This window comes from Saccopteryx leptura, chromosome 3 (assembly GCF_036850995.1).
Source record: "Saccopteryx leptura isolate mSacLep1 chromosome 3, mSacLep1_pri_phased_curated, whole genome shotgun sequence".
Classification (NCBI taxonomy): Eukaryota; Metazoa; Chordata; class Mammalia; order Chiroptera; family Emballonuridae; genus Saccopteryx; species Saccopteryx leptura.
In genome coordinates, this window is record NC_089505.1 from 296,353,325 (window position 1) to 296,376,578 (window position 23,254).

General features: G+C 43.6%; 1 protein-coding gene across 1 annotated transcript in view; it reads right to left on the reverse strand.

Moving 5' to 3' along the window:
• Nucleotides 1–23,254, reverse strand: part of CHMP4C (charged multivesicular body protein 4C) — a 38,104-nt gene continuing 14,850 nt past the window's right edge. Inside the window, exons 2-5 of the mRNA XM_066378813.1 lie at nt 9,708–9,885; nt 6,107–6,221; nt 3,473–3,626; nt 1–3,288 (exon numbers count right to left, since the gene is read on the reverse strand). Coding sequence (XP_066234910.1) covers nt 3,227–3,288; nt 3,473–3,626; nt 6,107–6,221; nt 9,708–9,885 — 509 coding nt within the window. The 3' untranslated portion in view covers nt 1–3,226. The remainder of the gene's footprint in view (nt 3,289–3,472; nt 3,627–6,106; nt 6,222–9,707; nt 9,886–23,254) is intronic.

Here is a 23,254-nt window from a genome sequence, read left to right on the forward strand (position 1 = left end):
GGCTTGTGGATGTCCCAGGTTCAATTCCAGTCAGAGCATGCGGGAAAAGTGACCACCTGCTTCTCCATTCCTTCACCCTCCCTCTTCTCTCTCTCTCTTTCTCCCTCTCTCTCTTCCCCTCCTGCAGCCATGGCTTGATTGTCTCCAACAAATTGGCATCGGTGCTGAGGATGGCTCTGTGGAGCCTCTGCCCCAGGTGCTAAGAAATAACTCCGCTGCTGAGCGAATGGAAGTCCACTCCTGAGGTACCATGTCATGTACTGAGACCAATCTTTAGCAAACATCCCAGAATGTACAACTTCTAACAAAAGCTCTCCTAAGACGCCTTGCTGGAAACGCTGTCAGATGTCTGATTAATACTTTTATTCTTTTTCATACCTCTTCAACCTAAGGATGATTTACTTTTATACCTTTTCTCTCTCGTGTTTCACTCTGTTTACTGTCAACAGAGATGCAATGTCATGATTTTATTTCAAAGCATTTTTCTTTTCAAAATAAGATGTCACCTTCTGAAAAAATTCCTTTTAACAGTTTGTCATTTTAGCACTTCAAATTATCTGTGTACTCATGGATAATAAGAAATTGATCTTCTTGCCCAAGATTAACCAATAGAAGTAGAATGTAAGCCATATATGCAATTTTAAATTTCCAAGTAGCCACAGTCCAAAATGGTAAAAAGAAACAGGTGAAATAAAACTTAATAATATAGCTTATTTAACCCAGTGTATCTAAAATAATATATCAACATGAAATCAATGTAAAAGTATTAAAGAGATAGTCTACATTCTTTCATACTAAGTCTTTGAAATGCAAAGATTTGGGTGCCATGCTTTTATTTATTATTTTGTTGTTGTTACTCATTCACTTTTATATTCCTTAAAGTATTAGAGTTTTGTTTTGTTTTTTCCCCTGGGATGCAGTTTGGTTACTTGGAATCATTCCATTCTTTCAAAGCTTGCTTTTAAGTTTTTCAGGGTGGGCCCAGAAAAGCCTTTAGTCCAAGTGGTCAGCAAACTCATTAGTCAACAGAGCCAAATATCAACAGTACAACAATTAAAATTTCTTTTGAGAGCCAAATTTTTTAAACTTAAACTATATAGGTAAGTACATTCCTTACTGAGGTAGCGCCTGCACGTGGAATTTTGTGGAAGAGCCACACTCAAGGGACCAAAGAGCCGCATGTGGCTCACGAGCCATGGTTGGTTTGCCGACCACTGGTCCAGGCCTAATTTGACCTCAGTACTGAGGCAAAGCCCACCTGAGGACTCCATCTGATGCCCCTGGGGTAGGAGGTCTTTATACGACAGCCAGTGGGCACACACACTACTCCCACCTCTTGTGAGCTCTGGGACTTACCTGCCTGCTTCTCCCCAGGGTTCATCTGAGCCTTAGCAGTTTCCTAATGTATGTGCACAGGTCAGTGCTGGGCCAGAGACTTGAAGTGACCCCCTGCTGATCTTATCTCCAGAGCTCCCTCTTTCCCTCCCTCCCTCTCTCTCAATCTAAGACCACCAGGCTCTCTTTGGGTCCCCCCTCGCTTGAACACAGTGAGCCAGGGCACTAAGGACTCCCTTCACTGGTTTCTCTCAGGACTCAGTCTCATGCTGCCTGTTGTCCAGTGTCTGGAATCTGCTGTCTCATATATTGAGTCCAGTTTTGAAGGGAGACCATCAATCAGGTTCCCTGATGAATGGCCCAAAAGATGTAAAACTTAACTACCATTCATTTACTGAAGGACTACTGTGCCCGAGGAGCTCTACAGGGTGACGAGGATCCCTTACTGAACAGGAAGAGATACAGTCCTGCCCTGTGGTCACCGCAGAATAGCTGGAAAGCTCAGCAAGAATTGAGTAATACTTCCAGTAACGACGCAGTGTGAACCCGACAGGTGACAGGAGAGAGAGCAGAGTGCTATGGATGCATGGAACAGAGAGACCTGATGTATTCTGTGCCATCAAGAAAAGTTTTCCAAGAGTACAGACATTTTAACTACAATTTAGGAAATAAGTGAGATTTGGTACCTGTGTTGTATAGGGTGAGGAGACGACTAAGAAGCACAGCATCTGCAAAGGGCCTATGGCAGGATAGAACCATTAGAGAGCATCATGTCCAGCCCTTAGATTTCCCAATAAAGGCCCAAACGCTTGGAGTCCATGCCTCCTCCTGCTACATTGGTGGCAAGACAGGGGCTGGAATCCAGGACCCAGGACCCCTCCCTCCACATCCAGTGTTCTCTCCAGTGCCCTGTTGCTAAGCAAGTGTAGGGAACACTAGAACATTTTACATAATCACATTGTCATTTCATGGTCCATGACCTATTATGACCAATACATAATTTGGTAATATATTTTCATTTAAAAGTAACGACAGCCAAAATGTCATTCAAGAGAAACTTTTAATTCTTATATTGTCAGTGTATTTATAAGAAAAATGCTGCAAAGTGTAAATTAATGTAGAAGAGAACACAAGAAGGAAAGGATAAGCAGTCACACGTTCAGCAGCTGGAGTGGCATCCTGATGGCCCGGCCTGGGGATGTGCACACGGCGCCCTAAGTGGTGAAATCACACTCAGGAGACTCACGCTGAGCAGTGTGCATCCTCAGCACTTTCAGACCTTCTGGGAAGTTCATGCATTGCCCCCATTCCCAGCTTAATGGCATAATAAATGTCAATTAAGCCTCCTTTAAGATTTTAAACAGCAAAACGCAAGCGAAACTGTGTATGTAGAGAGTCCTAGGGGACTTCCCGATGTGAAGTTTCTCTCTTACTAGAGACAAAGCGTGTTGCCATCTACCATGGGCGCCGTGTTCATTACGAGGACACAGAGCACGCTTGCGTCTGCACAAAGCAGGAAGTTATTTTCCCCAACTGCCCTAGACGCATCTCCCTCAAGTGACTTAGAAACGATTGTATGTTTTACATGTGAACAGATTTCTGCCTCCTGTCAACAAATATAGAGAACGCCAGCCATGTCCCAGAGCTAGGTTCCAGTGTGAACAAGGCAGAGGCCCTCCCATCCGTGTGGAGAGGCCCTCCGAGGCACCCCCAGGAAGTTCCTTTCCATCCCTGCTTCTGTGTGACATGCCTCCTTTCTTAAGATAACTACTCCTCCAGTACAAATATAAAACAGGGTCTCCGTTAAGTTCTGAACTTGGCAAAAACAGGTGTGTTTTTTGAAATGTCCTATGTACAGCTCATTAACGTAGGTGTCAAATTCCGTTTTCATTTAAGTAGCCCAAGCCGCCAAATGTTTGATGTCATCATCATCATCTGTCCTCCTGGACGATGCTAGAACATAAGAAGGGTAAAAATTAGTAATTGCTGACATTCGTGCTTTAGCATAGAAAACGAATATGAACTATGTACACAATGGTGTATATTTGTGGAATAAGAAATAAGTGCTAACCGAATACAGGTCAGGCTAACCCTTTAGGCAACTGTGTGACCACAGGCCAGGGAACTGGGGACGCACCTGCTTGGGATCTGTGTGCAGTGGATGACGTGCCTGGCGTTCTGGCTGGCTGGGCGGGGAGGGTAGAGGAAGGCACATTGGGAAGTTGGATATTTCTCATCTTCTTATTTAATTCTTCCTGCTCCAGTTCCTCAAGTTCTGCCATCAGCTCATCCTGAACACAGGAGAAAAAAAGAATTATGGGTTTAGCATTTCAAGCAGCGGGCTCCCTCAAACACAATAACAAGAACATCTGCTACCCAATTGATATGTGAGAATCCAGCGAAATGGAATGTTTATGGAAGACTTCGCCTTTTTTTGCAACACTGAGCAATGATTAAAAAAAGGAATATTTTTCTGTTATGCAAATTTGTCATAGATAATCTTATAATACTTCAGTAAACAGTTATTCGAGTAATTTGTGCTACTGTGTATAAAACCTCCACAGTTTCCAGGAAATTTACACCCTGTCTGTTCTTTTCCCAACACATCTTTTCATTTCTACCATTAGAAATTAAGAATCTGTGAAAGCGTAACTGGAGGAAATAAATATTTTCATTTGGGTTAATGTTATTGAAAATAAGCAACAGGTATAGTGAAAGTGTAACATACAGAAAGTAAAAAGAATCAAAGATGCTATGATTCCTTTGTTAAATTACCCAAGCCAGTATGCATGGGGGTTAAATAAACTTCAACCCCATGTAGATACACTGTATTTCTTTCTTTTAGCAATAGTCTCAGAGGGTATGGTTTAATTATAAGCTACTCTCTGTCCCCAGAACCTTAGAGACGCAAGACTAATTGGAGACATTAAGAGTGTAAGTCTTCTTATGACAGATGATTTGTGGTACTCCAGCTCTGCCTGGCTCCCTGGGTCCTCAGGTAGAGTCAAACTCCTGAGTGAGGCCAGGATGCATATCCCAGAATGTGTAAATCTGTCATCATTTGTCATTGAACAAATTGATTGAGAGCTCACTTCTGGCCAGGTATTGAACTTCAATCTGGGGATGCCAAGTTCAACCAACAGTTCCTACCTCAGAGGAGTTTATTATTGCATGTGGGAGAAAGGCACATAAACAGGTAATTATCCTCTTTTAAAATGAGAGTAATAATACTAGGAGCCAGGAGAGGAGATACGTAAACCAAACACAACATTCGATAGAGTCAGTGTGTATCAGATAGGCAGCAGGCTGAACAACAGTGTGACCATTGGTAAGTCCCCCTCACGGAAAGGAAATCAAACATGCAAGTGTGTGTGAGATAGTGTGGCCATGTGGCTGTGTGCTTTATGGTTCTCCACGGGCTTTATGATTACAGTGGCTTCAGCACAAATACCCTGACGTCCTGTGTCTGCTCACGAAACAATCAGAACAAACATAGCAAATGCAGCAAGAGCAGAACACACCGTCCTACACTGAGCATGTTGCCCAGGATGGCCCGGAGTGCTTGGGTGTTATCAGAAGCATGGAAAAGACACTGATATTTCCCTCAGCACACAGGGTGGCAGCATAACCATCTCCTCCCTCATCTTCAGACTTCGGGTACCAACCACTTATTCGTTCACTTGGTAAAAAGAATTTTAGATTTTAAAAAACTTTAGAGATAAGTTTGGGAGCCAGAAATTTTCATTTCATAGATGAGAAAACAAAGGGTAAGGGATGGAGGGACTTGCACAGAGTTCAGTCGTAAGTGTCAGAGCCCAGCTGTCAGGAGCCCAGAGCCCTACGGTGCGTGTTGGTCCAACCAGGCTGAGCAAACACATGGCACTAATTTAGGCTTTGCAGGCCACACAGGGTCACAGTCTTCTCTGTTGGTATTGTTATTGGTGGTGTTGTTTTCTACAAGCTCTTAAACATGTAAAACCCATCCTCAATTTGTGAGTCAAACAAAAGCAGGCCCTGGGCAAGATTGGGCCTGAATGCTGAGCTACTCCATTTTTAAAAGTTGTGCATAATACAATTCTCATTTTCTAGGGTTCCATGGGACCACGCCGTCCTCATGGGATGCTTCACATTTAAAACCAGGTGGATGTTGGAGTCAGGGTCCTCGTCATGCTACTATGAGAACTGGAAACATTTCCAGATCTGTACAAGGGTGTGTGCTTGGAACAGAACAATTGAAATTCACAGCGCTGACGCCACCATTCTCATGACAGTCTGTTGGGCCAGGCTGATGAATCCCAATGGAATGCGTGTGTTAATAATGCCTGTCCACTCCTATTTTTCTCCACAGTCTGAGTAATGAACGAAGGCAGCCTAACCTCCAATTTAACAGCCACAGAGCGTGAGGCGTCTGTTCCTTGCAGGGAGATAGTCGGCTTTGTTTTGCCCAGATGTACGAGCATGCCATTCCTCCTCATAATGGGCTATTTAGGCTCCCACCATTAACAGTCTCTAACTTTACATAATCACAGGCAGCTTTTCCTTAATAGTGTAGAAACTTAATTAGGGGGCTGTTTGCCAAACTGTATTAATCTTTCCTTTAAATCAGAGCCACCAAACACTTCATTTCCCCCGTAAGTATGTTTCCAGCAAGTACCATTTGTTCTTTGATGACACTTAAGGCAATATTTAAGAAGCCCCATCTGCTGCAGACAGCGGGGAGCTGTGTGTTGAGCAGCCTATGACACTCCATTCCTTGTGCTGCGTTACCAACCTCATCAAAGTCATCGCCAAATCCAACCCGCTGAGAAAATGCTTCTGAGATTTCTTGGGCAACATCCTGCTGCTCCGTGATCTCTTGCATCAAATCATCTATTTTGTTTAGATCCCTGGGGAAAAACATTTGGTTGAAACGGTTTAGAATTTTATTTTAAAATGGTAAGTTTAGATCTACTCCCATATGAAAAAAAAATGAGACAATTTAATATAAACTCTTAGTTATTTACCTAGGATAACAAAAATTCTAGGTAGTAATATTTACCAACTTTACAAATAATTTGCACTTCGCCTGACTGGTAGTGGTGCAGTGGATTGAGAGTTGACCCGGGATGCTGAGGCCCCAATTTTGAAACCTCGAGGTCATCAGCTTGAGCTTGGGGTTGCCAGTCTTAGGACAGGGTCGTCAGCTTGAGCATGAGATCATCAACATAATCCCAAGGTTGCTGGCTTGAGCTCAAGGTCACTGGCTTGAGCAAGGGTTCACTGACTCAGCCTGAGCCCCATGGTCAAAGCACATATGAAAAGCAATCAATGAACAACTCAAGTGAAGCAACTATGAGTTGATGCTTCTCATCTCTCTCCCTCCCCGTCTTTCTCTAAAAAACAAATTTTTTTTTACAATTTACATTTCATAAAAACAATAGTCCTGTCCTGGCCAGATGGCTCAGTTGATTGGAGTGTCGTCCCAAAGTGCAGAGGTTGCAGGTTCCTTCGCTGGTCAGGGCCCATGCAGGAACAGACCTATGTTCCTGTGTCTCTCTATCTCTCTCCCTTCTAATCTCTATAAAATCAATTTAAAAAAAAAGAAGAATCCAGTATGGGTACATATAGTTTAAATATTAAATAAATAGGCGGTAGGCCCTGGCTGGCTAGCTCAGCAGTAGACCATTGGCCAGGTGTGTGGAAGGCCCGGGTTCGATTCCCAGCCAGGGCACACAGGAGAAATGCTCATCTGCTTCTCCACCCTTCCCCTTCTCCATTTCTCTCTAGCTCTCTCTTCTGCAGCCAAGGCTCCATTGGAGCAAAGTTGGCCCGAGTGCTGAGGATGGCTCCATGGCCTCTGCCTCAGGTGCTAGAATGGCTCTGGTTGCAGTGGAGCAACGTCCCAGATGGGCTGAGCATCACCCCCTAGCAGGCTTGCTAAGTAGGTCCCGGTTGGGTGCATGCAGGAATCTGTCTCTCTGCCTCCCCATTTCTCACTTCAGAAAAATAAGTAAGTAAGTAAATAAATAAATAAATAAATAGGCATTACATTTGGGAGTCACTAAAGAGCAAATTATTTTATAACTTACAATATTTGTAGACCCATTCTGAAATTTTGTCTGGTAGGGCATATGTAAAATCTAAATATATCTTACTATGTATGAACTCCACAGGAAATGGTGCCATGGACTCCCAGTGGGCACCATGACTAAGCCAAGCAGGGGCGGTTTTCAGCAGCTGCCACCTGATAACAGCCCTTTGTAGAAGCTGAGCTCTGGAACAAGAGAAATGTTTTCCAGAATGCTCTGAGATCCTGCCTCCCTGAGGGCTTTCCCAGGCTAGCTGCTGTCCTGGGAGATCACAGGTAAGGGCGGGATTAGGCCCCAGAGGCTCTCAGAAGAACCAGCAACTTCAGCCAAGGAACCTGGCGGCCACAGGCCCAGGACACACAGCTTCTTCGAAGACAGTCTCTAGCACCTGAGCCCCAGTGGCCCCCAGCCACCAACCTGAGCTGTCAGGGCCTGAAAGCCAGGATCTGGACTGTGTCTCTAGGACCCTGTCTCCCAGTCATCCCTCCACTGATCAGAAACTAGAAAAGTGACAAGTTTCCTCAGTATCAGGCAACCTAAACCCTGACATTTTGATTCCCAGTGGAATATATCTTTCGAAAGTTTCCCAAACTCTGTATGTAGAAAAAGCTGGATATTCTGACATAGTTTCATGTAGTAAAAAGAAAGAACACTTTTACCATTCTCCTACCACCCCTTATTTCTAATTCTTATATTTATAACAAATATACAAAGAATTTATTTTGTGGCCCTGGCCGGTTGGCTCAGCGGTAGAGCGTCGGCCTGGCGTGCGGGGGACCCGGGTTCGATTCCCGGCCAGGGCACATAGGAGAAGCGCCCATTTGCTTCTCCACCCCCCCCTCTCCTTCCTCTCTGTCTCTCTCTTCCCCTCCCGCAGCCAAGGCTCCATTGGAGCAAAGATGGCCCGGGCGCTGGGGATGGCTCCTTGGCCTCTGCCCCAGGCGCTAGAGTGGCTCTGGTCGCAGCAGAGCGACGCTCCGGAGGGGCAGAGCATCACCCCCTGGTGGGCGTGCCGGGTGGATCCCGGTTGGGCGCATGCGGGAGTCTGTCTGAGTGTCTCTCCCCGTTTCCAGCTTCAGAAAATTACAAAAAAAAAAAAAAAAAGAATTTATTTTGTAAAGGGAGTATAAGAAAGATGCAGTTAACATTTGGGCCTGGGGGTGAGTTTTTCTCAAAATGAACACAATAGGATGACATTGCTAAACCACCTGCAATTTCGCAAAGCAGGTGAGCACCTGCTGTTTATAGCGAAGGATTCTAACTGATTGAACGCAATGATCTTCCCAGAGCTGTCAAAATGATGGTGGATCACCAACAAATTATCAAAGTAAGAAAGTATCAGCAAAGAGGTGTCCACTGGCCCTAGGAGCTCCCTGGTTTATCCTCCTCCATCCGCGGAAACACCCCTACATTGCTCTGGTCCCCCTTGGTCCACCCTCCCCCATCTGGGGAAACAGCTCTGCATTGCTCAGGTCCCCACTGCTCTTGTGCACAGTGGCTCAGACTTCACTGTCACATTTACTCTCAGGAAAGGATCCGGTCCCCAGTGTTGACTGCACAGTGTGAACGTAAAGTAAATTGTCACTGGCCCCCTTACTACTACTGAATATTGATTTGTTTATTGCTTATTTTGTACCAGGAACTAAGTGCATTATATCTGGTATCACAGAGTCTCACGATAACCCCAAATGCTATTTTTATCTCTAATTTACAGACAAAAATACAGATGAGACAAAGCAATTTGCCTAAGGACAGTGGGCCATGGAACTGGAACTGGAACCCAGAAAGTCTGACCCCCAATTCCATGCTCATACCCATTATTCTATGTCGATGGTTCTCATACATTGGTTAAGTACCAGAACATCTGGGGAACTTGTTTAAAAACAGAAAGGCCCAGTCCCTGCCCTTCTTCAAGGAGCTTGGCCATCTCTGTTCTCGTTAGTAGCCTTCCGGGTGATTTTGAATCCCAGCAAAGTCTGACACCACTGTTCCATAGTGCAACACTCTCACAAATGCAGACATTTCAGCCTTTTGAAAACTCTATAATGAAAAGCTACAGGTGGAGTGTCAGAAGAGAGTGAGGTGACTGGGGAACCTTAAGGCCAAAATGAATGTTCTGCATGTGTTCTTGGCTTTTCTGTTTGTTTTCTGGCACATACAATGTCTAATCTTTCTCTGAGGGACCCTTCCATTCTGACATGTCAAAGAGCTTCAAAAGGACAAGCCTGTTCCTGCCAAAACCATCACACCATAATGCCCAACGTGGAGGACATCATGACTCAGGAGAAGCCTAGGGGCACTCACATGTTTTCATGGACTGCTTTCATGGCCTTGGCCGCAAAGCCCATGTTCCTCAGCACCTCGGTGTTGGTGTGTGAGTTCTCCAGGGCTTCTCTCTGGAACTCGATTGTGGACAGGGTGCCATCAATCTGCGTGAGCTGCTTCTCAAACCTCTTCTTCCTCTTCAGCGCCTGCAACGCAGCTAGACAAAGGAGAAGCCGTGTTTGTTAGGAGAGAGACCAGTCACTCACTCAAGAGACATTGGCTCAGCCCCAACAGGGGACATAGCATGGTTGGCACCTACAGAGAGGAGACCAGATGGGGCTGAAAGACTCAGGAGTGACATCTGTCCCTTCCTCATCTGTATCAAGTGCCACGCCCTCAAACATGTCAACGTTATTTTTTTCTTCCAAAGATCTGGCAAGTGTCATAGGGTAAAAAGTCCATTTTCACAGTCCATAAACTATACCATAGAAATTGGATTAAAAAAATAAGTATAAAAATCCTGCAATAGAAAAATAAAACTTAGAGATAGAAAGAAGTTTAATGACTGTTTATTCTAGCCCTGCTTCCTTTTTTCAAAGACAAGTTAATTGAGACCTGGAGAAGCTCCCGGACTTGCTTGAATGTAAACAGTGAGTGGCCGTCCAAAACCTAGGATGCCAAGCTGCATGTCTTGGTCTGAGATGATCACGAGATGGGCAGTAAGATTCCCTTTCACCATGAGCATCTACGAAATCGATGCTGCCAGAGTCACACTCAAGGATTAGCTGGCACACCGGGGAGGGAATAGAGTGTTTCCTTAGGACAGTGGTCAGCAAACTCATTAGCCAACAGAGCCAAATATCAACAGTACAACGATTGAAGTTTCTTTTGAGAGCCAAATTTTTTAAGCTTAAACTATATAGGTAGGTACATTCCTTATTGAGGTAGCGCCCACAACATGGTATTTTGTGGAAGAGCCACACTCAAGGGGCCAAAGAGCTGCATGTGGCTCGCGAGCTGCAGTTTGCCAACCAGGGCCTTAGGAGAAATGATATCTAACTATCCTGCCGTTCCCACTCTAATAAAATAACCTTATCAGCTTCATTCAGAAATCACAAAACTTAACAGAGCTCTTTTGACTATGCACCTTGGAAGGCACCCAAAAGCAGGCCCTAAAATGTGAGTTGTGATAAGGCATTCAGAGAGAGCAGGAAGAGACCAGCAGAGCACGTTCCTATGAAGATGATTAAGTGGAACCGGCAAAAGGACTCGAATCGGTTAATGGTTTCAGAGTGAAACACAGAAGTTATTGCAACAGATTTCTGAGAGAAGGCTCTTTTCTTAACTCAGTGTTGGTCACTTTATTTTCTTGTCATTCCAACAGGTTTGGTATATTCATTCCAATGCTTTTTGTTTGGTGCACAGAGACTCATTGTCATTACGCTTTCTCCTTGGGTTTTGTTGGTGATCAACAGGAAGTGTTACTCTATGTCCCACTAATCCCCTTTGCCTAAATTCCATTTCATTTTATATTTAAATTAACATTTTAGCTTTCTTTTTTGTTACAACTTGCCTGTCAGTTATCTTTATGGGGACCTCTATTGGAAAAGAGTTTTATACTATATTTGCTCTTTCTCAGTACACTTGTCACGGATAGCATGTAGCTGGATATTTGTGTGACTGTTTTTAACCCAGTCAGATAGTCTCTATCTTTTATTGTAAGATTTTAATTCATTTTTTTTATTGGGACAACAGACATGTTATCAAATATAGTCTTTTTACTGTCATTTTATTTGTGTTTTCTTTGTTATCTTTTTGTTTTCTTCTGGTTGTCTTATCTTTATGTAGATAGATCACATTTCCTTTGTACATTTTCTCCCTTTAATTTGTTGGACAGTTACCATGTATTAAATCTTTTCTCCTAATAAATACCACTGTATTTAAAATATATGCATATAATTAATTTTTCTATCCATGTTGAAACCTAATCAGAACCTGAAATTTATTGTTCCTGAAAAGATTCCTTTTCCATCGCAAACCTGCCCATATTTAATTAAAAATAATCTACAATTTTATTAGTTTCAGCTAATTACTAGTTGTTTTTTATTTTCTTGTGAATTTTTAAGGAAACTTTTCTTAGCACCTGTATTAAACTGATGGACACTATTTCAATAGTTATTTGCACTCAACTATAGTGTTGGCTGGTTATTTTCTTAGTATTGTGCCTATATCCTTTGCCATCATTTGTTTTCTTGTTTGTTTTTGTTCTTACCACATAAGTCTTCAACTATTTTTTTTTTCAGAAAAGGTGCATACATAGAACCCCTCTAAATTCCTATAGGTCTGAAAATGTCTTCATTTTGTTTCAAGCTTGAATGATAGTTTGAATTTTTACAGAATTCTAGATTCAGAATATTTAACAAATTTTAAGACACTTCTATTTTTGTTGGGGAGCCAGTATTTCAAAAGTTTGGTAATAATATTCTTTTCATCCCTTTATAGATAAAAATCTGTTTGTTTCATCTCTGACATGCTTAAGATTTTCTTTTTTACCTTAGAGTTGGGAAATTTCATGAGTATAGGTTTAGAAATATGTCTTTTATTTTTCTTAAGTAAAGATTCATGGCATATTTTTATTCTGAAGAGTCAAATCTTCCTGTGTCTTATGGAAACTGAATCCTGTAGCTTTTTATGACTTCTTTCCCTCCATCATTTCTGCCCTCAATCTTCTGAAATCCCTATTCATTTTATATTACAGTGTGTTCGTAAAGTCATGGTGCCCTTTTGACAGGTCACAGGAAAGCAACAAAAGACGATAGAAATGTGAAATCTGCACCACATAAAAGGAAAACCCTCCCAGTTTCTGTAGGATGATGTGGCAGCATGTGCACATGTGCAGATGATGACATAACACCGTGTATACAGCGGAGCAGCCCACAGTCATGCCAGTCGAGATGTGGACGGTACAGAGGACAGTTTAGTGTGTTCTGTGGTTCGCTAAATTCGAATCCGTGACCAAAGTGCAACGTGAATATCGGCACGTTTATAACGAAGTGCCACCACATGGGAATAACATTACTCGGTGGGATAAGCAGTTGAAGGAAACCGGCAGTTTGGTGGAGAAACCCCGTTCTGGTAGGCCATCAGTCAGTGACGAGTCTGTAGAGGCTATATGGGATAGCTACCTAAGGAGCCCTAAAAATCTGTGCATGAGCCCACATCGAACTGCACTAGATAGGTATGAAACTGGGAGAGTTTTCCTTTTATTTGGTGCAGATTTCACATTTCTATCATCTTTTGTTGCTTTCCTGTGACTGGTCAAAAGTGCACCATGACTTTATGGACACACTGTATTATCTGCACCCTGAGCCTACCCAAGCCATTCTCTCTGTTTTCTGTCTTTTGAAATCCCTCTGCAATGGATGTTGGATTCCTTGGATCTATCCCTCAGTCTATTAATATATCTCTCTTTTTGTTTCTCTGTGTTCTGGGAGAACCCCTCAATTTTATATTCCAAATCACTAACTCGTGTTCAGCTCTATTTATTCTTTTTTTAAACCCTTTTATTTATTTATTTTTAATTATGTTTTTAATTTCTAAGGGCCTTTTCTCCTAGCCATTCATTTACATGGCAGCCCTACTTGTCTTACCCCTCCATAGCCTCCGAACTTCCCTGAAGACACTATTGCAAGTTTTGTCTTTAACATTATTTTTTTTTATTTCTCGCATTCTCTTCTCTTGGGTTCTGCTGTTTGCTTTGCTTATCTTGAGGCTTCTCTTTCATGCAATTGCCTTTTTTTCGAAATTCTGTTGACCTTATATTCTAGGTTCACATGCATCAGTAAAAGACTAGAATAGTTAGTATGAGAAGATGTGCCTGTTGTAGTCACACAAGTGTGTCCTCCATGAAGCTTCTTCCTCCTGAAAGGGCAGGCTGCCCACAGCTCTGTAGAAGTGGGTGGGGCATGCCAGAAGGCAGGCTGCCTTCAGTGGGCAGGGAGCAAGAGGACATGCGGTGGGTTGCCACAGTTGCCAAAAAAAGGCTTTAATTTGGGTGGGGGATACTTCTCTGTGTGGTGACACTTCTTCCCCACCCCTCCCTGCCTTGCAAACTGTGGAGGCTCTGCTCTGCTTCCCTTTCCAAATGCAACACCACCATTTAAGTTCTTGCTGAACTGCACTTACTCTTTATTTATAGAACAGTTTCTATTTGTTTAACCTTTTCTTTAGGAAGAAACAAAAACAATTTTTTTCAAGTCATCTGGCATGAAGGCATTTCTCCGATCTTGCTCTGCAGAGAGGCTTGTCACACTCACAGTCAAAGTTGTGTGAAGGTTTTGTCCCCATACAGGAAGAATGGCCTGGTGACCCCCGTGGTAACACCCTGCCCAGGAGTGCAGCTGTTGCTGCATTTACTGCACTGGGTCGTCATTATCTGTAACATCTATTCCACGCCACCTCCCCCGCACAAATTATAAGCCCTTGGAGGCAGTTCCCCAGTTCCCAGCACATGGCGAACAAGACACATAACAAATACCAACATGATACATATGTGTTGTAGGCTGTGCACTCCGTGTGCATTATGTGACTTACACCATGAACTCCCGCAAACTCCAAGAGTGGGCATTGCCATTGGCCTATTTTTACAGAAGATGAAATGAACAAAAATGAAATAAATAAACTTGGTGATTTTGTGCACAGAGAGCAATGACAACACTGTGTGACAAAAAAGGCATGTTCTTCAAGGCCAGGGTGTGATGCCGTCTCCCCCAACCTGGCTCCGTCACATCCCTTCTTCGAGCCTCAGTTTGCTCTTCTGGAAATGGGGGCGGGATCCCCTTAAAACTGGGTGACTTTTAAGCATTCATGATAATTTATGGAAAACACTTTACACAGTCCCTGTGGATGGTAGGAGATTACTAAAATTAATAATAGCAATTTCTTTAACATTTCTTTCAGGAGATTGTGTATCTTATTTCTGAGACCACTGAGTAACAAGTTTCCTATTTTGGTCACCATAACGGGCCAGAACAGGGACATAATGTTCCGAAGCAGCCCTGCATTTCAACAGGTGTGGGATGCCACATTCTTCAGCAGAGTGCCCTGAGGCACTGCACCCCAGATACACATCTCTGCCCACCAGCCCCGAAGCCAAGAGTGCCAAGTGTGTCTCCTTCCAGTCTCGTTGGGCTGGACCAGTGTCTACACTTATTTGAAACCTATTGACCCAACAGCATTTTTCTTTGTTGAGAAAAATGTTAAAGTTCTCCACTAAAAGTATGCCATGTTTCCTAATGAGAACTAATTTTAGATTACTTTCTGACAATCAAGAAATGCAATTTGCTCTAGAGGATGAGACTTGGGAGTCACCACCTCTACATGTCAATGCTGCCTCTACCAGGGAGTCACTGTGCATAGTAACCTCAGGTGTGACCTTCAGTCTTCTGAAGAAATGGTCGCCCATTGGAATAGCAACAATAATGTCTAGGAGAGAACAGAACACTAACTCTGGAGTCAGGATGCCAACATTCAATCTAGACTCCATTTATTCAGAGCTTTGTGGATTAATCGCTTATTGGAAAATGGAGCTATAACTCATTCGGTTGTTGGGGATTAAACGAAATAATAAAGTCTTCAGGGCAGTGCCAGGCACACAGTGAGTGATTACTAAATGTCAGGGACTCCACAGTCACCTCATCTCTTTCACAGAGCTGTCAGAGCCCTATGGTAGGGTCATGTGGCATGAGGCTCAACCTTGCAAATGTTTGTTATTAGTAATAACCAGACCTGGGTTTTAGCATAATTTTAAATGCATGTATTAACATATGGTTTCTGATCTTCAGAATGTTTGGGACAAACTAGAACATTCACCCAAAGTTCAGATCTCAACTTACCCTAACTCTGATCACCACTCCACAGACTACAGCTGGCCTATTCCACAGCCCTCAGCTCTGAGGGAGCAGGCAGGTGGTGAGGGTAGGGGGAACAGGGGAGGGGAGGGGAACAGAGGGAGGGTAGAGGAAAAGCCTTCTTTGTCTTCTCCCCTGTGAGAGAAGGAGACAGAGGAATGTCTCTCTGCTATAACAAGAGAAGACCATGCAGGTGTGATGATCAGTGGCAGTGACAGGCTCCAGTACCAGGGACTCCACAGGAGGAACGGGACATCTGGTGACCGGAGAACAGAAGCCTGAGCTCAGGGAGGCCACATGCTTGGCACCTGTCCAGGGCCTCTGCCTGGTCAAAGAGGCAAGAAATCTGGATTTGCAGGCAAAATCCCTAAATTTAAACCTGTTTTAAAATGTTTAAGAAAAAACACTTTGTGTGAGCAAAACCGATGATTCCTGCATGTCTGGGTCTGGCCCCAGGACACCCAGTGCGATGTTTGACACTGGCCAGGCACAGTAAGCTTCTTGCAAACAATAAGACAAGAGGCTTCTATTTCAAAGAGCCAAGAAGTGTCCAGGAGGGCTCTCCCCAGGAGCTGCTTCTCCAGTGAAATGAGGATGCCACGGGCCCTCCATAAATTGGACAGGCTCTGACTTGGCTTTCTAATAAGCAGTTTGGGAAAGTAACAGCTGTAGTTTTTCAAAGACATGCAACACAATCTGCATATCAGGCATAGCCCCTAATTTGGCAAAGAGGGGCATGTTGGGAGCCTTCTTTACTTAACCTGTAAGGAAGGTACAATTTAATCTTTCAAGCTCCGTGTGTGCATAAAGCACCTGGTGAAACCTGGGAGACATTCCTCCTGAAACAAAGGAATTTACTGTATTCTTTTGCAGTGGAGAAATGGCCAGGGGCGGGGGTTTGTCTCCTGGCCTGACAATGCCCATCCTTCAGCAGTGGAGTAACATAACAGTGTCCCCTTGTGTCCTGCTGCTGGGGGGAGCCAGGAAGAGCCCTCACTCTAGTCCCCTGAGGATTGGGACTAAAACATAAGAATCACCCTCTTGACAAAATCCATCAAGCCCTATTCAACTCGGCTGCCAGAGGAAGGCTTTGGTCACAAAATAGAGAAGAGTGGCAGTTTCATTGCTCATATAATGAGTAGGGCATGTTGGTTTCCAGGTCATCCTATTATTGTTCTTTCTGCATTCAGGGTGTGTACCTGTGTGCATTGTTGACCCATTAGTTGGCAAAAAGCAAGAACCTTTTAGGAACCATCATCTCCATGACTGCGGACAACCCTGTTTGCGATGTCTGAGACTGTGTTATGACCACACTTCCCTTTCTGTTTGTGGCAGCTTGTTTTAGTTCTTAAAAAACGCAAACTGAATGAACATCACCACAAGATTTCATAAACAGAATTAAACTGAAATGTTCCTGTACAAAGTCCCAAATTAGATAGAAACAGCTGGGAAAGGGGGCAGGTACTAGAAATTCTTACATTTGGCCAGTGCCACCCTGTTATGAATTCCCCTGGCCCTTGTCACTTCCATAAGCTATTCCTTATCTGTTCATTTCAGTCACAGGACAAGGACAGACTGAGGATCTAGCACATGCCTAGAACTGTGGGCCCCTGCAGAGACAAAGACAGGGGCTTCAAACTCAGAGGAACCAAGTACAAAATGGGGTTTAACCTCATTCATCATTCAGTGAGCATTTACTAAGCATCTACTGTGTTTCAACAACTATGTGCAGGGACCCTAGCATGCATATGTCACATCTGTCACCTCAGGGAGCAGAGGAGGCAGAGGAGCAGGACAAGTTTCAGGGGGTACTCAGAGGACTGTGTTAGCACGCTCTGGAGGTGCAAGAGGAGGCTCCACAGAGGGGCCATGAGGAAGCAGGTGCCTCTCCACACATTTAGTCAAACACTGCTCACTAGGGAATGTGCGTGATGAAAGGCGTCACACGAATGACTCCTTCCAGCCTCGACCCTGTCCCCACCTCCCCCACTGAACCATGCCAAGTTCCTGGCTGAGATCCATTAGGAGTCAGAGACTCAACACCCCAGGACTGAGCTAATCACAGCAGCTTGCTGGCTCCATATTGTCAGAGATCGCACCATTATTAAATGTCACAGAAAAGTAAATCTGAAGCCAGAAGCAATGACATACAATTGGACAGCAGCAGAGCAGGTGCTAGGAGAACAGGCACAGAATGGGAGTGCAGAGAGCGAACGAGGGACATTCTGAGGAAAGGACATTTGCAAAATGACCATTGCTGTGTAAGCAAGCCAGTAACGTGGGGCTGAATTCTGTGATAATTAAAAAAAAGAAATGGTGATGATTAATATTATAAGTATAAAAGATTAGAAGGAGAGTGACCAATGCCCTTTCCTATCCCCAGAAAGACTGAAAATGGACAAAGAAACTCAGGCTATTTTCCAACAGAAACTATGTTCCTGTCCTCGTTGGAGACAAGACACTTCTTCCAGCCAGGACATCACACACAGGGGATTACAGCAGGTGGATCACAGAATGGGACGGTCCTGGTCCCACTGAAATTCTCATTTATTATAACCAACTGCATCCTAGGTCAATTGCCAAGCAAACAGAATTAGCCTGTTATTGAAAAAACATGCCAATATATTAATTAAAGTCTACTTGATATTCTTTGTAAAAACTCAATTAATGTTGGGCACCAGGCAGAATGTTTAACTACTTGAATGAGTTCCTTTCTTTTTTTTTTACTTGCTACTAATGTTTGTAAGCTCAGAAATTGGTAACTCTGCAGGCCTGCTAGTGCCTAGAGTACAGGAAGAATAGTATGAATATGAACCTAGCAGTATCAAACAGAAACACTCAGAAACAGTTGATTTTGCTTAATTCTACAAGGTAGACATATGTACCTATGGATGTAACTTTATATTGTGTGCGTATATATGTGTATGTATACATATGTGGGCATGCATGTTTGTATATGTGTATGTGTTCTAGAATATGGTTTTGTTCTATAAACAAGTACTCCCTGTTCATGTGATGCAGTAATACTCCCTGTCCCTGTGCCCATAGATGGCAAGGATGCCTGAGAACCAACACACTAGAACCCTATAGCCCCTTATAGCTCTCACCATCTGTAATTGTACAATTATTCCCTTGAGATCCCATTATCACCAAATCTCAAGAAAGAAACAGCTCCTATTCTCACAATGACTATTACTACTATTCTTTAAGAAGAGGTTTACCTTGAAATTGGTGATGAACTATAACACTCTTTAATTTCTCAGATATAAGTGGGAGAACAATACCCAATAAATCAAGAGAATTTACCTAAATAAAAAATTTTAAACTGCTCACAAAATCATAGGCTCTTGCATATTGTGATCTTTAAAAGATGCATACATTGATTTAACATACTCATAATTTTTTTCTTGCTGCAGTTTTTTTTTTCATAAATTTTGAGCTAGGATAATATCTTTGTTCAGGTTCCAAGGTTATATTTACTTTCATTCTGTATGTATAAAATATATGGACAGAATTGGTCATCTAACTAGCCCCACCTACTAAAAAGGACTTATTGAACAATGTTAGAGTAGAGCAAACAAGAAACACCCATTATAACCAGGCAGCATAGGTCCCCCAGTCAGAAGGAGCCACCAGCAATTCAGGTTAAAATAGAAACTAAAATGTCCGAGGTGCCTGTCAAATATTTGGTTACCTACTTTTATTCCTCTAAATATATATGGAAACCAAATATAAAACTGTACACTGTATTTCATTTAAGTTAGATGGTTGACATTAAACTTTAATTTTTAAATAAAGAATTTAACTTCAAAGGCAAGGAATCCTAACTTGTAGCAGAGAATCATCAACTTTTCCTTTCCTATAATTTTAAAATCACCATTCTTGTTTGCTTGCTTTTTTGGAGGGGATTGTTTCATTTTGAGGGTAGCGATGACTGTTGGTATTGGAGTCACCTGATTGTAGACTGAGGATGGGTTGATGGAGGTCGCCCAGAGTGGATGGGTGTGGGGGCTTTTAGCTACCCCTCACCACCTCCCTGGAAATACCCACAAGTTAGAAATATCTGAATAAAGGGATTAGCCATGGGCTCAAACAGCCATTGGTCCAGGTTTGGGAACTCTGACTGCTTTAAGGGAGGACCATATAAACTCTGGACTGAGTTTCCAATATTTCCATAAGCAATAAGCATAAGTTAAAGAAAATTATATTCTTTGCTTAATGTAAATATTTCCCCAAATGTGGTGCTCTATTATCCAGTGTTGTGAAATTTACATGATGAAGGAGTATGAATGACTGTTTCAATATTTATAATACTGCTCCAAATTCATGAAGGAAAACAGCACACTAGACGTAAGGTTACATAACACAAGAACACTACCAATTACCCTTCTAGAAGTAGCTATGACACATCAGCAAGCAGTCAAAATTGGTGTCACAGAAACCTGGAAAAATGCTTCTAGAATAGAAATACCATATTTCCCCATGTATAAGATATACCCTTTTCTGAAAAATTTGGGGTCTAAAAACTGGGTGCGTCTTATACAGTGGTTGAAGATATTTTTACTTGCATTTCCCACCTTTTCACACTTGTTTTTGCGCTCATTGTTTTGCACTTGTTACCAGTATATTACGGCATGTTATGTTTTGTCACATTCTGCTCAGAAACGGCTCAGAAAAGATTTTTGTACAGTGCTGAATTCAAGTTAAAAGTGATCCAGTTTGCAAAAGTGAATGGAAATCATGCTGCTGAAAGTAAGTTTGGTCCTCCTCCAACTGAGAAATTAATCGGAGACTGGTTATGGGAAGAAGAAACCCTACTGAAAACAACACAACAGAAGAAGGCCATGAGAGGCAAGTCAGCAAAATGGCCTGATTGAGAGAGGGAATTGAAGATATGGGTTAAAGAGCAAAGGGCAATTGGAATTCTTGCGTCCACAAGGATGATTCAGCATGAGGCAAGAAGAATTGCTGATGGAAAGGAAGTTACTGCTTTCAAAGGAGGACACAATTGGTGCTTCAGGTTCATAAAATAGGATGGACTAAGCATGCGTACATGCACCAGACTTGCCCAAAAGATGCCTGAAAGCTGTGAGCAAAAGGTCCTTGAATTTCATCATTGCTGTCATTTAATGTCAGAAGACACATCAGTTTGAGTTGGGACAGATTGCAAATATGAACAAAGTCCCTTCAATCTGATGTCCCAAGTAACAGAACTGTTGATAAGTGTTGGTCAAATAAGTTTGTAAATATGTATATGTTTGCTCGCTTATAGTTTGCTTTGGGTGTGGAGACAGACTGTAAGCTGGCAAAGTCATTATAGCCTAAGGCTTAGTTTTAAAACTAAGCTTTTCTCCACACCCTTGACTGTTGCATGATGTAGGGTGGTGCATTCTCTTGAGGAATCCCATTATGCCTCAGATAAGTGACTTTGTATCAGAGAGTTCCTTGTTTGTATATTGGATTAAAGGTTTTGATTTCTATACTATAAGGTGGGGCAGAGGAGCTCATGCTGGAGGAGGGCAGAGAAAGGCCACATGGAGGAGAGAAGCAGTCAAGATGGCGGAGTGCTGAAGGAGAAGACAGTTTGTGCAGAGTTTGTGCAGAGAGAAAGAGATGGGGAACAGGTGAATAAGGCTGGTGAGGTAGAAACCTTTGATTCTAGAAAACTTGAGTAAGTCAGTGGCTTTGGAAGCCCTGAATGGAAAGGGAAGTGTTTTCCCACTGTGTGTATTTCTTGCCCGCTGGGTGCAAGCTAGGATCAAAGGTGATGGCTCACCAGTTTTTGGCTCCATTCTTTTATTACCATCTGTCCAAAACAAATGTGAACCTGTATGGGCTGTGATGGTGGCCATGGCTACTGGCTTTACAATAAGAAAGGAGTAAAAACTAACTGTGAAGACAAGTGGACATGAAAAGAGCCATTATACAGTTGTTCTAGCTTGTTGTGCCAATGGAACCAAGCTGCCTCCTATGCTGATTTTCAAACACAAAACAATGCCAAAAGAAGACATTACTCAAGGAGTGATTGTCCATGTTCATGACAAGGGTTGGATGGATCAGGATGGGATAAAGATCTGGTTTGAGAAAGTGTGGAGAAGGAGACCAGGTGGATTCTTACGCAAATCTGCCCTACTGGTGCTTGATCAGTTCAGGGAACACATAACAAAAAACACAAAGAAGATTGCTGTAGATAAAAAAACCAAACTTGAGTTGACTCTCAGTAAAGGAGACTATTCTCAATAATGCTGTTGGGCCTTCTCCAGTCACATTTCCCTGAAGAACAAATTCCGGCTTAAGATTGTGGCATCTGCTCCTGGCTGAGGGTTTCCATCCTGCAGGCCTGCTCTACAGACTTTGGAATTGCCAACTTCACAATGGCATAAAAATATTCCTTGAAAGGGAGAGACAAGATGGCACTGGAGTAGGCGGACGTACCAACATCTACCTCCCAGAACCAAAGTGGATTACAAACTAATTTTAAGAACTATCATCTGGAAAAACCAACTTTGGACTAAACTAAGAGGACTCTTCAACCAAGGAACACTGAAGAAGCCACACCGAGACTGGTAGGAAAAGCGGAAACGCGGAGAGGGCTTCCCAGCTCCCTGGAGCGAACAGCAGCCAGGAGAAACTCGCGTGGCGGGAAGTGAGTTTAGCAGAGGGGGAAGGGTCCTGAGCCCCACGAACAAAGCCCCAGCTTGCAGCCCCAGAGCTCAGAAGAGGTGTAAGGACAGAATTTAGCTGGAAACAAGTCAAAATACTGTTTGTGAGAAAGAGCCTGATTTCTCAGACCCGGGATCCTTCTTAAAGGGACCGCGCAGAAAACCTCTCTCATAACCACTCAATCGGGGCTCCTGGGGATGGGGAGAGAGGAGAGGACCAGAGTAACAGGAAGAGAGTGTAATCTAGGAGGCACAGGGAGAAACATTTTGGGGGATAGCCACCCTAACCCCTGGGATGAGTCACTCCCCAAAGCTGAAGTGAATATTTCCCCTGGAAACAGCAATACCAGCAAAGGTAAGCAGGAGAGCAGCCAAACAAGTTCCCCCCGGCAATCAGAGCAGAGTCGCATAGAAGGAGGGAGCTTTTGGGTCTACAGTAGTAAGTCTTAGGGTCTGAGCTGCAAGGCCCTCACCCACGCGGATGAGGGCTCGCCGGAGGGCAGGCAGCAGTGGGAGACAAAAGCGTGGTTCTGCTGGCAGGGGCGGAAGCCAGCTGGCCACCACTGGGCTCAGGTGTGAGCTCAATCTTGCCTGGCTGGGGAGAAGGGGGCGTGCAAAAGCGGTCAAACTCAGCTGCCGGCAGCCTGTAATCCAGCCTGCAGGAGAAGGGCGGGAACTCCGGGAAGGGTGGAGACCAGCCCTGGAGCAAGGGCAGAGGAGCACAGCCCTGCCCCGCCCGTGCAACCCAGGCTTGCGGTCTGACTTGGTAGCCGGCTCCTCCTGCGGGGGTGGAGCCAAAAGCCCAGAAGAGGCGGAGTTCCGCTACTGAGCTGAGCTTGGGCACGCAGTCCTGCCCGGCAGTAGAGCCAAGGCTAGCAGCTATTCCTTGAGTGGAATCCTCCTGCAAGGGCAGGGCGAAAGCCTGGAAACAGGCAAAGACCGCAGCTAAGCAAAGGTGCTCGCCAGTGCCCTCAGAACTGAGCATAATGTCACACATGGGGCGGGGCAAAGGCCA